The sequence below is a fragment of the Lissotriton vulgaris genome, chromosome 11 (assembly GCF_964263255.1).
Source record: "Lissotriton vulgaris chromosome 11, aLisVul1.2, whole genome shotgun sequence".
NCBI classification, from domain to species: domain Eukaryota; kingdom Metazoa; phylum Chordata; class Amphibia; order Caudata; family Salamandridae; genus Lissotriton; species Lissotriton vulgaris.
In genome coordinates this window covers 935,990,696-936,008,932 of record NC_141699.1, presented here as the reverse complement: position 1 = coordinate 936,008,932, position 18,237 = coordinate 935,990,696, and the positions used below count along the sequence as shown (strand labels likewise).

Below are 18,237 nucleotides of genomic sequence, written 5' to 3'. Positions count from 1 at the left end.
ACTATTAATAAACTGCAAGAAATATTTAAAATACTGTTGATGTGGCAAAGGTAATCTTTTTTTTTATTATAGATAACCGTTGATGGAGTTGAGTCCCTGAAGAAGAGATTACTTGCTGAAAAGCATTGAGCATGATTTTCAAAAAAGTGTCTACCTTGAAAGAAATAGATATCAATTTATAGAGGTTAATTAAAAGACCAGTGGAATAATAAAACACAAAGTAAATGTATTTTAAGGAGGATCCTTTATAGCCACCAGATTTGTTGTTGGATTCTGTGCAAAGACTAGGGAGCAAGGTAGAGATGCACCGTAAAGAATCTATAAATTACATTAATTGAATTGAAAGTATGTGCAATAGCCTAATCCCAAAACCATAAGTTATGCACTTCTATCAGACTGAGCAAAATATAGCAAATCTGCTAAGCTCCTGGCATGGCAGCTCTGTACTGATAACAGTACCTGGTAGCTCTGTCACATTCTCTCAGGAAGATTTAAGGGTTATAGTGTCAAAATGCTTCATGCTTCTGTACACACCTTGTGCCCATCTAGATCAGTATGATTAGTCCTTCCAGGAGGCCCATCAACCTAAGCCTAACCCAATATCAGAGAGAAGTAGTGAAGACACCTGCTTTGTGAAGTGACATTGTTTCAGCAATCGAAGCTGTAAACAGTAAAAGAGAATGAATCAAGTTTAGGAGGACTCCCATTGGAGTTTTTTTATGCGTGTAAGCCCTCTGAACACCAAGATGTTCCAGTTGAGCTAGTAGCCCAATCAGTAGGTAGACTCCTGGCTCCATGTGAGAGGCAGTAATTAATGGTAGTGGTACCCAAATCAAAGACTTCCTAGATTGAACGTCCCTTAACCCCGTTGTCTACAACTTCCTGCAGAAGCTTGTGGTCCAGGTGCAAAATGTACCTTCTGGCCTGATCCCCACGGATGAAACTGGTTTCATCTAAGACTACACAGCCACCTCCAGTCTCCGGTGTCTATTCCACCTGATGGCCCAGACATTAGAATTAGGTATCCTCCATTCTGTGACTTCACTCGAGACGGAAAAGGATTTTAGAACCCTAGCGTGGGGATAATTATATGTATTAGAATCCTAACCTTCAGACCTTAAACTATTGAATGGATTATTCTTAAATTTACTGAGCCATTGGCCCGCGTATGAACTGATATATTGTTAAAGGAATGTGACTCAGTAAGTTACCTAGTTGTTCAAGTATAGTATATAAAGACATGACTTCCTTACAGAAATATGCACATGATGGTTGGGGCCACCCATAAGTCTGTATTACTATGAAAAGGTTTTCCCCAATCCATAATGCCCACTTCCTGTTGAAAAGGGAGGTTTGTATGACCCTGATCTTCAAGTAAACAGCCTATCATTGCATCTTAAATGTATGGAAAAGTGCCTATGCAGCAAAAGCTCTCCGTGGGGGATGCTACTATCTAAGGTGATTTGGCCTGCAACACTAGAGATTGTTATTTTGTGAACTGAGCTAAGGAAGACTCTCCCCCGCCTAATTGGTGGATTACTAGTATCTATCTCTGCCATGCCCAGTTATTCTGGGTCACATTGCTGTCTTTTTTTGCCCCTTAGTGACACCTCAGACAGGAATGAGACACATCAAAATCTGTCCTAGGCCAATAGGAGCCACCCAGTCTGAACTGCCAGGCCTATGCCTTTGACCGGGAACATGGGAAATCCCAAACTAGGCTTGGCGTTTTGGGCATTGTCCGTATAATTCAGCTTGAGAGTATGGCGCAGTGAGCGTGGCTCCCACGTGTAGGCATACCCATCTTAGCCAAATAAAAAAATGATGGTTAGATTGCATGAATGAATCTAGGTCTCTGATAATTACTCTAGACTACATTCAGTCAATCTATTTTGCCAACCAAGCTTCCTCAGACAGGAACCAGCCATATGAAAATCAGCCTTGTTCCTCTTCCTCTGGGAACAGTTGAGCCTGAACTGCTGAGCTGAGTCCACTCGGAGTGGAAACACAAGCAACCCCTGACTGGTTTTGGCCTATTTGGGCCATGTCAGTAGGATGAAACTTGAGCCCTGTGGCACAGTGCGCCCAGGACCAATGTTAGGGCATGCCCATTGCACTTGGGAATCGCACCGATTTTTATATGGCAGTTCTCGGTCTAGGATGGCACAATGAGCAAATAACAATGGCTTTAAATGTAGCCAAGAGCAATTGCCAGTAGCTGAGATTAATCCATACAACCCAGCCATCAGGGTTTTGTTTTCCTAAGTATGATGGGTATGCCCAAATGTAGGTCCCTGCTCACTGTGCCACAGAACTCATGCTTACCTCATTGTTGAGACCCGGGTTGCTTGTGTTCTGCTTAGAATGAACCTTAGCACAGGTCTGGTCCTGCCTGACTGGAAAAAAAGCAATAGTCAAACCACTTATGAAAAAACCTAATAAATCCACTACTGACCTTTCCAATCTACGACCAATATCTCTCCTTCCAGTTCTGGGTAAGATAACAGAACAGATGGTCCATCAAGAGTTAAAAAATGTTGTTGAAACATCTAATATCCTTCATCCTCAGCAATCGGGCTTCCGCTCAAGGCACTCGACGGAAATGGCCCTCATTGAGCTTACCGACTCCATAAAATTTTTACAGGATGAAGGTAAAAACGCCGCTCTGATCTTGTTGGACCTAACAGCGGCGTTCAACACCATCTCCCACAAAATATTGTTCAACAGGCTGAGAGATATAGGTATTACAGATGTGGCCCTGGCCTGGATAATTTCTTTCCTGTCAGACAGATCCCAAACCACCGCCCTGGGCTCTATTTTGAGTCCTTTATTATTTAATATTTACATGGTTCCCCTCATTTCCTTAATAGAGTCATACGGCATACTTGTAACATCGTATGCTGATGACATCCAATTGATTGTACCTCTAGACAGGAACTCCTCTGACGCAGAACAGAACTTAAAGAACTGCCTGACGGACGTTTTCCTGTGGATGGAAAACAACCATTTAAAATGCAACACCAATAAGACGGAGATTTTGCCCTTGGGAAAAAATTTCCACATTTGCCCAAGTAAATGGTGGCCAGAGGATTCTTCCGCTCCGCCCCATTCAGTGGAATCAGCTAGAAACCTGGGGGTCGTATTTGACTCAGCGCTTTCCTTTGACCAGCATGTGAGGAATGTGGCAGGAAGCTGTTTTAGTATTATTAAATCTTTAAAGAAATTTTTCGACCTTCTCCCCACTGACTCAAGATAGGCGGTGGCAGTGGCCCTTATACTCTCCCGTCTAGATTATTGTAACAATACAAATAAGCATTGGTCCGAGTTCACATATGACTTATGTGCTATGTGTGGTCTATATTATATTGGTCTGACACTCACCACAAAATCATTTATCATGAGTAAACTCACATTAGTACAATAAAGCAAGAAGTAGAAAGATTTCTATGCATTTATTTCTGCATAGTCAGTATTAACGCAATAGTATTGTTTGCGTGCATTAATCAGTTAAGTTATATCAAATTATTCAAAACATATAGAGGTACTTAAATGCAATTGTTAAGTCATTACATTTCAGAGTGCTCTCGATGGGAAGGGAAGGGAAAGTGTGGAGGTTGTGAGGGACCGGGTAAAGGTGGTGTGACTTTTTTGAAACATCACGTTAAAATAAAGAACGCCTTTACAATCAACATATACAAGGTTCCAAAGTTGCATCAGTCATTGGTCTAATAAATAAGTTTCTTTATGTCCTATGGTGTGCTGGGATGGAGTAGTCTACGTTTCGACTTCCGAAGTACGCTAGAAGGGTAACTGTTGCCTCATGTTGGGGTCTTCATCAGGACAGTGTGAATTGGAGAGCCTATAAAAATAATGTGAAGGCCGTAAGTTACCTTAAATGGTGAATGAGCTCGATTGTCTGAGTGTTAGTAAAAGGAAAATTACATACATAAAAGAACGGTTGACATCTGTACCGTCTAGTGGTGGGCCAGGTCGGGCTCCTGGGAATTCTGTTTGAAAAAATATAATGTAGACTGAGATTCAGTCACTAGCTAGGCCAAGCTGCTAGTTACAGTATGCTCAGGGCGAAAGGGGAACTTACTTCGAGACTGTTCCTTACTGGAATGGATACATCTCTTCACGCATAAATCCTGCTGTATACAATCCTTTGTCGCGCTGTGTAGGGAAAGATAAAGGTAAAGAACCACCACTTGGATGGAATGTTGTGGTCAGTTCATTGATTAAGAAGGGGCCTGAAATCGCTGTCAAATGCGTCTGGGAAAAATCTATGGTTCTAATGTGCTATGGAACGCTAAGCGCAAAAGTGCAGGACACATGTTAAAACCTTAGTTAGGATGCTATATTACTATGGTGCGCTGTATGACGTCTATGGATGGCAAGCCGTCATGTTTAGACCACGGGGGAGCGTAGGGTTAAACGACCGAAAATTTCGGTTCAGAATCGTGATATTACGCAGGGCTTAGCTAGCTAGCAATGCGATTTCGATGCGGAAAGTCCGAGGACGGGGGCAGATTCACTTACTGTGGCGAGGCGCCTGCGATCCGACCTCTGGGGTTCTGTGGTGAAAAATGAGAGACTCGCGGTGCAGCCGCTGAGTACTGGTTTGGCATGGGGGCTCACCCGGATTGGACCAATCATGTATTAGAGTCGAGAACCTGCAACGTCTCACGCGCACGGCGTGGGATAGGGAGTGTCTCGAAAGTGCGTTGCGCTTATTTATTCCAGGGGGTGTACATAAAGAGCAGTGGCACTCGTATTAATTAACAAGATGGTTATTGCTTCGAGAATACGTGTGTGTATGGGCGCAATAGTTGCCTGAGTTGCCCCAAGGAGATTATTGTAACGGCCTGATGGCCGGGGCTAAAAAGGCCATGTTAAAGAAACTGCAGAGTGTGCAACACGCTCCTGCCAGATTGGTACTGAAACTACAGAGGAAATCGTCTGAATCAGCTGCCCTCAAAAACCTGCATTGGTTACCCCTGCATAAGAGGATTTTGTTTAAAATCCTGGTGACTACATTTCGAGCTCTCAGCAGCACAGGTCCGAGGTATCTCACTAGGCGATACACTCGCTATAATCCTCCCAGAAAGTTGAGGTCATCTGATGGCAACCTGATTAACATCCCTAGATTCCACTACAAAACCAAGGGGGGGAAGACCCTGACTGTCTTCGCCTCTAAGGCTTAGAATGCCGTGCCCAAAGATCTCAGACTCCTGCACCAAGATAGCGTCTTCAGAAAGCAATTAAAGACCTAGATTTTCAATCTGCCGGATGCCTATGTAATGGCTGCAATTTAGTATCTGTAAATGTATTGCACACTTTTTCAGCGCCAGGATGCTCCTTTCGGAGCAGCAGTCCCGCCCTACAAATACCAAATACAAATACAAATACGAACCTACTTTGGTGGTTCGGGATAGACTGTCCTGTTGGAGCAGGCCCAAGACTGATTTGCATATGGGGTAACTTACTAAAGTAATAAAAATAAATAATTTTACCATCCGCTCCATCCTGTTCTTCCTGCTTCTGGGACAGGCACCCAGACTGCACTGCGGCCAATTATGACACTGCAGGAAAGCAGTCTATTGGCCTAAACGCTACAACTTTGCCCTCCCAGGCAGACTGGTAGTCTGTGCCTGCTTTCTCCAGCCCAGCAACGCAGCTAGGGCTGGAGAAAGCTTCATTGAACTTGAGGTGTTTGGCCAGCCTGAAACCGCCGGCCAAACACTTCATGCGCAGTGAAGGGACACTAGAGTGCATTAGCATTCCCCCACCACAGTGTCATCCCACTGGACCCGCCCTCAGGACTCTTCCGAGTCCTGGAGGTGGGTGACTAAAATAATACGATGATAAAAACGAGTTTCTATAGTTTTGTTTGCGGCTGGTGGCTGGGGGGTGCAGCGCTCCTCCACCCTAAAGGAGGGTCTGTCGCTGGCCTTGACGCATGGCATTTTTGCCCTATTTGCAGTACGTTTTTAGGGTTGTCCTAAGGAACTTTTACCACAATTGTTAAGGAGGGGCCCTGGAGTCAACCCCTTCCCACTAACTTGTGCCAGGCATAAATGTGGCTCATCCAAGCACCCACTTCAGAACACTTTCTTGACTCAAAAAGAGAACTGGCCCCGCTGTCTGTGACTTGAAAGGAGTAGACCTGCTCCATTTTGTACCCAGGACAAGGAAGTGGTGGACTCCAAGGGTTAGTTGGTTGACTTCCTTTGTGACTACAGAGAGAGAGAGTACGTTGCAAGAGGCCTTTCCTAGAAGTACTCCGCTTACCAGTGGCAACTGGGCCTGGGCTAGACCCATTTGTTTGGCATCTGCCTAGCCCGCAGTGATTTTCTAGGTGTCTCACCTGAGGTACTGGGAGCTGTTATAAGTGTACCCCTGAGGTTGTTTGGGCCCCAGAAGAAAGTTGAAAAACATTTGAAAGCTTTTTTCTCCAGATCAGTGAGACGTAGACATTTGAATGAATGTTCTCACTCTCTGACATCCATCGGGACTAATGCACTTGGTGTATCCAACCCAGGCACCGTTGCAGGTCTGCCTGAAATTACACCTTGTTCCCGGTTTACAGCAGCATGCACATGCTGAACATTGCTCCACAAGTTTGATGGACAATCCGCCAGACATTTTCCTCCATTATACTATATTTTTTAGCAGCAAATTCCTTCAGTGAATTCTCATCCTGAGAATTGCAACCATAAATTGAAGGCTCTTCATTACCTCCAAAATCTACATGAATAATCAACCCATTTTCCTGTCTTCTTAAACATACATAACACAAGATATTGGTGTTCAAGGCATGTGAGCTGTACATCAATCAATCAATCAATCAGTACATTTGTAGAGCGCGCTACTCACCCGTGCGGGTCTCAAGGCGCTGGAGAAAAAAGAGGGGCGGGTGCTGCTACTGCTCGAATAACCAGGTCTTGAGGTGTTTCCTGAAGGTGAGATGGTCATAGGTGTGCAGGGAGGGAGTTCCATGTCTTCGCTGCTAGGTAGGAGAATGATCTTCCTCCCGTGGTGGTTCTGCAAATCCGTGGGACGGTGGCGAGGGCGAGGCTGGAGGAACGGAGCTGGCGGGTGGGGGTGTTGAACGAGATGCGGTTGTTGAGGTATTCAGGGCCCATGTTGTGGAATGCTTTGTGGGCGTGGGTGAGCAGCCTGAATGTGATCCTCTTGCTGACGGGGAGCCAGTGAAGGTTTCTCAGGTGGGCGGATATGTGGCTGTAGTGGGGGATGTTAAGGATGAGTCGCGCGGAGGCGTTCTGTATGCGCTGAAGGCGTTTCTGAAGTTTGGCTGTGGTTCCTGCGTATGGGGCGTTCTCGTAGTCCAGTCGGCTGGTGACGAGGGCCTGGGTGACAGTCTTTCTGGTTTCGGTGGGGATCCACCGGAAGATCTTTCGGAGCATGCGCAGGGTGTTGAAACACGAGGACGAGACTGCGTTGACTTGCTTGGCCATCGTGAGAGAGGAGTCCAGGATGAATCCCAGGTTGCGTGCGTATTCAGTGGGTGTCGGTGCGGTGCCCAGCGACGTGGGCCACCAGGAGTCGTCCCAGGCGGAAGTGGATTGTCAGAGGATGAGGACCTCCATCTTGTCCGAGTTGAGCTTCAGACGGCTGTGCCTCATCCATTCTGCAACCTCTTTCATTCCGTCCTGGAAGTTGGCTTTGGTGGTGAGAGGGTCTTTGGTGAGGGAGAGTATAAGTTGGGTGTCGTCGGCGTAGGAGATGATGTTGATGTTGTGTTTGCGGGCGATGGTGGCGAGGGGGCTCATGTTGATATTGAAGAGAGTTGGGCTGAGTGAGGAGCCTTGGGGTACGCCACAGATGATCTTGGTGGCCTCGGAGCGGAAGGGAGGTAGGCGGACTCTCTGGGTTCTGTCGGAGAGGAACGATGTGATCCAGTCCAGGGCCTTTCCTTGGATCCCAGTGTTGTAGAGGCGGGTTATTAGGCTGCGGTGGCAGACGTGTCGAATGCTGCCGAGAGGTTCAGGAGGATGAGAGCGGCTGTCTCTCCGTTGTCCATCAGGGTCCTGATGTCATCGGTGGCTGCGATGAGGGCGGTCTCGGTGCTGAGGTTGGCTCGAAATCCGGACTGGGACGGGTCGAGCGAGCTGTTTTCTTCAAGGAATGCAGTCAGCTGTTTGTTGACTGTCTTCTCGATGACTTTGGCCGGGAAGGGGAGCAGAGAGATGGGGCGGAAGTTCTTGAGGTCTTTGGGGTCCGCTGTTGGTTTTTTCAGAAGAGCGTTGATTTCTGCGTGTTTCCAGCTTCCAGGGAAGGTGGCTGACGTGAAGGAGCTGTTAATGACGTTTGGGAGGTGGGGTGCGATGGTGGTGTCGGCTTTGTTGAAGATGTGTTCGGAGGGGGAGCCGGAGTGGATGGTGTTCATGACGTGGGTGGTGTCTTCAGTGCTGATGTGGGTCCATGCGCTGAGGGTGATGGTGGGGGTCGTTGGTTTGGTGGCTGGGGGCGGAGTCTGGGGTCCGAAGCTGTCGTGTATATCTTGTGGTGGAAGAATGTGGCGATGGAGTTGCAGAGGTCTTGCGACGGTGTGATGTCGTTGTTGCTGGCGATGGGGTTGGAGAGCTCTTTGACGATGCTAAAAAGTTCCTTGCTGTTGTGGGAGCTGTTGTCCAGCCGCTCTTTGAACTATGTCCTTTTGGTGGTGCGGATCATCTGGTGGTATTTGCGGGTGGCGCTCTTGAGGGCTGTCATGTTTTCTGATGTCCGCTTGTGGCACCAGGCTTTTTCGAGGGTTCGGCACGATTTCTTTGCGATTTTGAGGGTGTCTGTGAACCATGAGTATTTTCTGTTGCTAGTCTTGCCTGGGGGTTTCTTCAGTGGAGCGAGGTCGTCGGCGCAGTTGGTGATCCATTGTGCGAGATTGTCTGCTGCGTTGTTGGTGTCAGGGGTGTCGACCGGTGGGTTCTGGCTCAGCGATGTGGTCAGCTGGTCTGTTGTGATTTTGTTCCAGCATCTGTGGGGGATCTGTAGCGTGTGGTGGTGGGATGTGGTCCTCTTGAAGGTGAAATGGATGCAGCTGGGGTCGGTCCAGTGTAGTCCGGTGGAGTGGCTGAAGGCAACGTGGCTGCTGGCCGAGAAGAACGGGTAGAGCGTGTGGCCGGCGTAGTGGGTGGGGGTGCCCACCAGTTGCTTGAGTCCGAGGTTGTCAAGCAGGGTGGTGGTGTTGTCGTTGCTTTTCTCCAGGTGGAAGTTCAGGTCCCCTAGGAGGATGTACTTTGGTGAGGTTAAGGCGTGCGGGCTGATGAAGTCGATGATGGTTTCGCAGAATTGTGTCCGTGGGCCCGGGGGTCTGTAGATGAGCGTTCCTCTGAGGGTGGTCTGGGGGTTGCTGTAGATTTGGAAGTGTAGGTGTTCGGCGGCGGTGAGTGTGCCTTCGGCGTTGGTCGTGAAGCTGATGGTGTTCTTGTAGATGATGGCTATGCCTCCTCCAGTTTTGTTGACGCGGTCTTTCCGGGTGATTTTGTAGCCATCTGGGATGGCTATTGCGATGTCGGGGGTCCGAGGAGGCGTTCATCCAGGTTTCCGTGAGGAAGGCAACGTCTGGTGCTGTTGTATCCAGGAGTTCCCAGAGTTCGATGGCGTGTTTGTGGACGGAGCGGGTGTTGAGGAGGATGCACTTGATGTGGCTGTTGTTGTTGCTGCGCTCGGTGGGAGGTGTGCAGGTTCGGAGGCAGGAGAATTTGCATGCTTGGCAGGTGAAGGGTCCTTGGGTGCGCCTCGGCGTGGCTCGGTGGCAGGCGGCAGATCATCCTGTGCTGAGTGCGATGAGGGTGGCGGTGTCGTACCTCAGTCGGGTGCCCTGGCGACGTCGGGGGCCAGGGGTTGTGGCGCTGGGCGCGGTCCAGGCGCGGACTGGCGCAAACGGGCTTGCCTTGGGTGCGCCCGCTGCGCAGTCCCGCAGCAGCCGCCATTTAAAGGGAGGTGGGGAGGAGGGGTCAGCTGGGAGGCGGGATGGTGGTCAGCGAATGGGCACAGGGGGCGGGGCCGCACGTGTGGCAGCGGTGGGGAAACTGGGGAGCAGCAACGAGCGAGGCTCCAAGGGAGAGAAGGGCGACAGTCGCACTGGGGTACAGAAATCAAAATGGGCAGCAGACACTGGCACAGAGGGAGCAGAGCAGGCAGGTCACAGGCACAGGTGGCGCTGCAGCAGTGTGGAAGCGACCTACCCGGAGGGTCAAGGGCACATCACATGCTTTGCATACTCCTGCCATCTAGTGTCAGGTCCTGATGCTTGCAAGTTGCGTTCACGTAAGTATTTGCAGCTGTTGACTTGTTTATCTATGTTTTTGTGTTAGTTAACTCGTATTTTCCGTTATATTGTGTTTTCTTTGGAAGTATATATTTTTTGGGTGTCTGCAGCCCCTGCAATGTAAGACTTGAGCTGCTGTATGCTACCTAAACATGAGACAACAAGGCTCTTGAGGAGCCTTTGGTTTGCCTTTGTCACCACGGTGTTGTGGGTGCTTTGTCATAGTACATGAAAAAGCATTTGGCCACCCTAATCTGATCGTACTGGAACTGTTTGTTAATGGAAATGTCTTGATACTTAACTGTTGCTTATAAACCAATTGTTGTCCTCTGCAAATAGCCCTACTGTTAATCTAGTAAATATATCCTTCTGTGTGTCTCATATTTGTGTGTTTATTTTCTCTTTTAAGAAACTAAAAGCTATCGAACAGTTAAAAGAGCAGCAAGCTTCTGGCAAAACCCTAGAGATGAACCAGGTATTGTTTTCCATCCTGCATCTAGTAAATGCTCGAATATATATTTGTTTGAGGCATGTGGGGTTGTAGATACACATTCTTAGCATAAGTCTGCCATCTAGTGTTGAACTTCGATGTGTGACCGTTTTTTTTTTCCCAAAGAAGTCTTTCGAGACACGTGGTAGTGTGACTCCTCCTCTTGCTGGTAATGTGCATGATCATCAACTCCATTGTTAGTTTGTTTTCTTCCGTCGTCTGGTTTAGACGTGTGCTCCTCTGCTCCTTTATGGCACATTCATGCTGTATCGTTGTCAGCCTCAACCTACTCCTCATCGGTATTGTTTTTGATTGCAGTCCCTTTACCACTTCCTATGGTTCGAGTAGAGAACTTAACATTGTCAGGGTGTCTCAAATCAACCGCTGTCCCTTCCAGGGCCCTCACCCTTCGGGTCACCCCGATTGTCACCCTTAGACTTTCCACCAGCAATATGAACATTTGCTGATGGAACAGATGCCTTTTTTATTTTGCCCTTAGTGTCACACAACGTTTCTGCTCACTGACCTCCATCAGGTCTGTCATTTGTGCCTCTCCCTTGAGCACGAGGCTACCTGTGAGGCCTGCCGCTCCTTCAGGTCCAAGAAGACTTATCGTGATTGTTTGGCTCGACATCTCGAGATGTATTGAAGGAGCGTGTACAACACACTCGACCTCTTTGGATCTGAGGACCTCCAGGAAGAATTCCAGGCACAAGCTTTGGCGGCAAATGAAGAGACTTTCTCCCTCAATGAAAGCTCCGGCTACGATATCTGCCTTTTGCTCAACAAGCAGTGAGTACTTTACCCCCACCACCTCGGCATCCACCCCAGCAACCCATCTCAGAGGGTCGACAGATTGTCCCAGAAAGAGATAAAACTATTTCTGGGCCATCTCTGCCTTCGGGCCATGTTCGGCAGCAAACAACTACTTCAGAAATGCCCAGCTCCAGCTCGGCACCAAAAACTCCCCTAAGATGCTCATTCCTGCTTCTGAGCCAAGTCGACCGTCTGAGCCGAAATCCTTTGTCAAAACCTTTGGCGTCCAAACACAGGCAAATGGCCGTACCGAAACCGTTAGCTTCGGAGCACAAACAAACTTCTCCTTAGGGACCGGAATCTACGGCAAAGGAGTGGAAAACTTTCCCAGCTCCCATACCCACCAGGTAAGGTGGATACTTAGGAACACTTGCTTGAAAAACTGCTAGGACAGCTTAATTTTAGACCAGTGCCGGTTCCAACTTGTCTCAATTTAAGAAATTGCTCAAGACCTGGCTGTTTTAAGACTCTGTTTCTCTCCTAGGTGACTGTTTTTCAAGGGCAGAGAGATCCCCCTGGGGATGATTCGTTGAGCTCACCGAAATTCTACACACGTCTAACGTGCAATATAACATGTACGCCGATGACACACAACTATACCTTAAGATCCACACCTTAGAAGACCTCAAACTGCTCAACACATTGCTTAGGAATACCCAGACATGGCTGGCAGAAAACCATCTCAAATTGAACACCCTAAAAACTGAATTCCTTCTAATAGCTCCACCTGCCCAAGTCCCAATAATGCAAGACTGGATCAATCATCTTATGGCACTCCACTTTCAACCGGCCATCGTGGACTCAGCGAAATCGCTAGGAATAACCCTTGACAGTAACCTCAATATGCAAAAACACATCAGCAACGCTACAAAGGGTGCAGACTTCCAGATAAACAAACTGAGGAAGATGAAACCCTTCCTGCCAATCAATGACTTCAAGCAGACGGTACAAGCTCTAGTAATCCCTACAGTGGACTACGGGAATGTCTCTCTTTGTGGCCTACCCAAAGCTACAACTGCACCACTAAGAGTTTCAATCAATGCTGCAGCAAGGCTCATTACTGGCTCTAAAAGAAACGCCACATCTCACCAGACCTAAAATCCCTGAATTGGCTACCGTTGGAAGCCAGAATTCATTTGAAAATAGCGTGTATGACACATAAAGCCATGCATCACAAAACGCCCAGCTGTCTGGCACAGAAACTGACGTTCTCGGGTGGGATCAGATCTTGGCGAAGTGCGAATAACCTACTACTGAAACCGCAAAAATTCAACAAGAAGAAAACTTAGAACAGATCCTTCTCAGGGATGGCGCCCAGAATCTGGAATGCCTTACCCCCAGAAACCAGACTTAACTCCTCCACTGCCTCTTTCAAAAAGGAAGTAAAATCGATTCTCATGGCCAAATTCACCTGAGTATGGTCTAAAGAAATCTCAAGACCAAATGTATCCTCATTACTTACCCTTTTTATAACAAGGGACACGTAGGCAACCTAGTCTTTATATCTTCCCTTATTTAACGCTATGTGATAGTTTTATGATTTACCTTTACATGATGTGATATATTTGTACTCTGTCCTGCCTTCAATTGATGTATAAAGAACTTTATTTACTGTAAAGCGCTCCAATATCCGCAAGGACCATATCCGCAAGGACCTTGTTTGCGCTCTATAAAACTTTCTAATATTAATAAATAAATAATAATAATAATAATAAAAATAATAAAAATAATAATAAAAATGAGGTAATTGAACTTTCTTACTAAATATGACCGTATGGTGGTTAATGTCATAATTTCATATGTAGGTTGAGCTTCAGCCTTTCATGGATTCACATGCTTGAATCATTCCCTGTTGTCTATGTTGGAGGCTTTGGTTGAATACAGCAGTGCAGAGCAACAATTAACCATAGAGAAATAAGCAAAATGTTATTGATCTTGTATCATTTGCAACTCATTGAAAATGACCTAAACTTCAGCCATTGAGATGGAAGTGCTCTGGATGCTACTTTCCCTGTGGCCACTATAGTCTCAGCCACTGGAATTACGCGGCAGGAGAGGGCCAAATTAGGCAGGGTTGAGTAAATTATGCGACATAAAACAAAGACAAAAGTACAGAGGAAGCAGAAAATAGACATAAAGGCAAATAGGAATAAATGTGTGAAAACAAAGAATTGTAGTAGATAGAAAGTGGACAGGAGGGAGCGGAGAGGAAGAAAGGTTGAAAGTAATAAAAGGTGCAAGAAAGGAACTGAAGTGGATGGGCGGCCGAATATAAGTGGATGGGCAGGTGGATGTAAGGGTGAAGGCAATCACTATAAGAAGGGCCGGGCTTACTTTCTTTGCTCATACGGTATCATTAGAGGTTTGGTTCAAAGTGGGGGTATTTTGATAGTCTGGCTACTCCCTTGATGGCAGGTTCATCTTCTGCTTATCTGCTCAACACAAACCACAGTAGCACAAGTACAGTTGATCACTTTCCGTCAAGACCCCCTACACTGTGTAGAAAGCAGTACCATCTAAAGCCTGGAATCAGAGAAGCTTGCTAAAGTGCACCTAACCGTCCTCCAGAAATGCAAATCAAGAACTGATAATTGGTGTGTTACCCTTTTGTATCATCTTCAAGAGACCTTAGTCCTAAAGATATTCCAGTAAAAACTCTTTAAAAATGGTGAAAGCAAAACATTAAAGCAACCCGGGGTAAGTAATTACTTAAACTCTCCAGTCTAAGGTTCTGTTTATAAAACCATAGTCAACGAACCTTTTCTGTTGTATGTTACCAAAGGCTGCCACCTGGATGACTGGAAATGATTCAATTATGTGAATCTATGAACTATACCAAGAGTGAAGATTTGTAGTTGGAGATAAGTAACTTTTTTCTTGAAAACAAATATGGAAGATATGGATGTGCCTCTGACTGAAGGGAGTGAATTGTTGTGCATTCCAAGACTTGCACAAACACGAAAGCATGTTAACAAAAGTGAAATGATTAGAAAAGGTATTTGCACTGCATGCTGAGATTAAGAGCAAGTTAATAAGTTGAGTGGTGTTCAAAGTTTTTTTCCTGACAGCCGGTTATGATGAGTATAGTTTGATCTTGAGAAGGAAATACATAATTAAACCCAAATGTATGGCCTTAGAAGAAACAGACAAAGTGTTTATTTCAATTATTTTTTCTCTTGTTATTGTTTGTAAATTGTATACTTTCCAGTCTTAGATTTTAGCGTGGCTTGTCTTTATATGTCAGATGTCACTGATGCAATACATTTTTAGATATAATTGAGTGTCACAAGTACATTGGTAGTCGGGAAACCCAAACTCTTCCATTAAGTTTCCCAGTTGTGCAATGTAAAGGTTGATTCAACAACATGGGAGAGTCACGAGATGGTTGTGGGACAAAACGTGTCCTCAGTGGAGGATCATAAATAGTTTTTCCTATCTTTGCAAGTTATTTCCTTTCAGTCAGGTAGGAGACAGGTTACTCTAGCACACTGTCTTTGATGTCCACGATGAAGATGTCTCCTGTGGGCAGTCGTGTCAAACGTTGCTGAGAGGTCCAGAATGAAATTGGGGCAGGTTTCCTGTGTTGGATATGCAGTGTGTGTCATAGGATATTTAGGGGGTTGAGTTTCATGCTGTCGCCTGCGTAACTAGTGTGTTGTATTTGGCAAACTACCTGGTGAGTTGTGATGCAATTGCATTTTCTTTGAGAGGTAAGTTACTGAGTGTTTGAAAGCTGTCAGTGGAATCCGGGTTCAGATTTGATTGTGTTAGTAGCTACGTGACCATTGCAACTTAGTAGCAATCTGGGAAATACCTAATTAGAGAGAGGTATTGAGATGCCATGTTCTAGTATTGTGCATGATATTTAAGATGGATTCATGTGACAGATTGATTTTCTTTGCAGTTCCTCTGAGTGTAACAGAACCAAGCTGTTCGCACAAAGTGGGTCTAGCCAATGGTATTGATCTGAACAGTGAAGCATTTTACTAATTATGTACAGGCGTTTTTCGTTGAAAGAAGATGGATTTGTTAAGACGTGCTGTTTTATATGTAGGATCAGTTTTTTTGTTTTGCATTAACACTAATTTTCTATATAGTTTTCTTATATTCGATGAAAATGTTCTGTACACAGTTCCAGCTGCATTGAGTCTGACAAAGCAGTTGATCTGTATTCCTTTATTGCTTTTCTAATTTTTTAGATGTCTACTTTATTAATCTAGCATTTCTGTGTGTCATCTGTATTTGATTGCTGGTGGTGTATCTCTCATATATGCTGCTTACCACGGTGTTGGTATTAGAGTTGAAGTTTACAAGGATGATAAATGCCCTAGACAGAATAAATCGTATGGTTGTCTTCATTAGATTTTGGCGTTTTCTGCACAGATTCCTTGAGTCAGGCTGTGTTCTTATCTTGTTGTTGTGCGAGAGAACTTAAGCCAGATAACTGCTGATGAACTCATTTTACTTGCAATTTTGACAGCCACTCCTGCATCTACTAGGTCATGACAACCCCATAGAGACTTTTCTGCAGAATATCAGATGCTACTTCCTTCTACCATATCGTACCCATGACCCTTTTTCTTATCCAACCAAATTGTGAGTTATAGAAGTTCATGTTGGAGGTTCCTTGAAAACGCAGTGAGGGTTGCAGCGCACACTTGGTAAAATAGTCATTGAGAACTTTGTCCTGAAACATTAATCTGCCTTTTCTAGAACACTGGAGTCGGAATTAAGTAATCATTGACAAATTGGCTCACCACCTTACAACATGAACCCTACTTGTTAGAAAAGGTCTATCCACAAGACCTAACACAGATGAGCAGGCACCTTGCAGCTGTGCATAGGAGAACTACTTTGCATGTGCTTGCATAAACAAATATGATCCTGCTGATAATGTGTTTATTAAAAAGGAGAATAGAAATAAAATGATAATTTACTAGATAGTAAGTTCTTGAAAACCCCAGTCTTGTATACTGTCCTGATATGTTGATAAGCAGCATCCATTTTATATATTGATTCACTAGTGATTGACTGGTCATTGTATTTCAAGACATGATCATTTCTTTTTTAATTAGACGTTTGTTTATATGTCATATTACAGTACTAGAAACACACGTTTCTGTTAAGTCTCTTATTTAGTAAAATAAATGTGACACATAACACGTTTATCTTATTTTCTTTCTAGATTGAAAAAATCCAAAAAGAAGATGAGCTTTTAAAAGAGCTTGAAGATTTGCAACTTGGCATTTAATTCTTTGAGTAGTCGCTACTTGTAACCCAAGCAAACATTAGACAAATAGATTTTGGACCCCCTCAGTAATACAATTCCCAGGTGGCTGAAAGAATAAAGCTTTCCATTTTCAAGACGTAATTATTTGCACACGATTCCGGTCTGTGTGAAATTGGTATGTTCGTTGGGACATACTGGGCCCGCCATTTCTGCCCTAAAAGCAAAGTTAATGCCGTTCATCATAGAACGTTTACCTTTTCTCTCTCTGTGTTTTACGTTCAACTACAAAGCACCAGACTTGTGACGATGACAACTAAAGAACGTTCCTTCATGTCCTATAATTCAGGGAGTGACTTTATCTGATCAGATGAGCATGTTGGGCTTTGTATGTGTTTAAGAGATTCAACAAATTACAATTTAGACATAGAATATACTTTGACTGATTGTTCACTTCAATATTATTATTGAAGGTAGTGAACGAGGAAGGGGAAACTGTTAAAAAATCATTTATTCTCTAAATACGAGTATTGTTTTTTGAGGCAGTGATGATAAGAATGTTGATTTGTGTTAATAACAAACTCAAACCTTTTTACTGTTCATGTAAAAAGGACAAATTATGTGCAGATAAATACACAGAATCAGTTTTTAAGTCACAAATCAGAGTTTATATTTTTATTATTTGGTAATGGCCCAGTCCAAATGATAACGCGATGTGTTTTATTTATTTTATTCAACTGTTCAAACTAGGCTAAATCTACAGCTGTATTAAGCCACAGTGCCTATGCACAGTTGCAGTTTATTTGGTTTACTCTTTATCAGTTACCTCAGGCTGTTCTAAAGTCTTCAATGGAACGGCTGGGTTCACGTCAATGTTGAAATTGAGCTGTTTATCACAGTCAAATTACAAACAAGAGCCTGGTGTAAGAAACACCTTTTGTTAAAGGCAGATAATGCCAAATGATTGTTAAAAAGGCCAGATTTCCTAGTCTGCATTCTGCCGTAGAGTAAAATCATAGTATTAACTCTGAGAATGGCTTTGCTTTGAAGGGAATGTGACTGACATTGTGTTGCATTTAATGGCTTTCTTGTGCATATATGCTTTAAATAGAAATTACATTAGTTATTTGGTTGATGATGAGTACTTACTGCTTAAAGGAAAACTGCTCATGCCTTATACATGAAATAAATGTTTTGCCTAGTTGCAGTTTGTTTATTTTGGGGTGTCATTTAAGTTTGATAAAAGCATGTCATAGATGCAGAATGATGGCAACATTGACTTGTCGAGCCTAAAGTTGGTGCACTTGAAACATGCAGTTGGTGGCAACATGTTCTGGTTTCTTTTGAAGCTTTACAGACCTGCCAAATATTTTTTTTCTAGAAATGTAATTTGTAAGCTAACATCATTTC

The 18,237-nt window shown here is 44.8% G+C and overlaps 1 protein-coding gene across 1 annotated transcript in view; it reads left to right on the top strand.

Moving 5' to 3' along the window:
- EIF2A (eukaryotic translation initiation factor 2A) overlaps positions 1 to 18,034 on the top strand; it is a 288,313-nt gene extending 270,279 nt beyond the window's left edge. Inside the window, exons 13-14 of the mRNA XM_086944079.1 lie at positions 10,704 to 10,769; positions 16,786 to 18,034. Of these exons, the coding sequence (XP_086800205.1) occupies positions 10,704 to 10,769; positions 16,786 to 16,851 (132 nt within the window). The 3' untranslated portion in view covers positions 16,852 to 18,034. The remainder of the gene's footprint in view (positions 1 to 10,703; positions 10,770 to 16,785) is intronic.
- Positions 18,035 to 18,237: the final 203 nt, after the last annotated feature.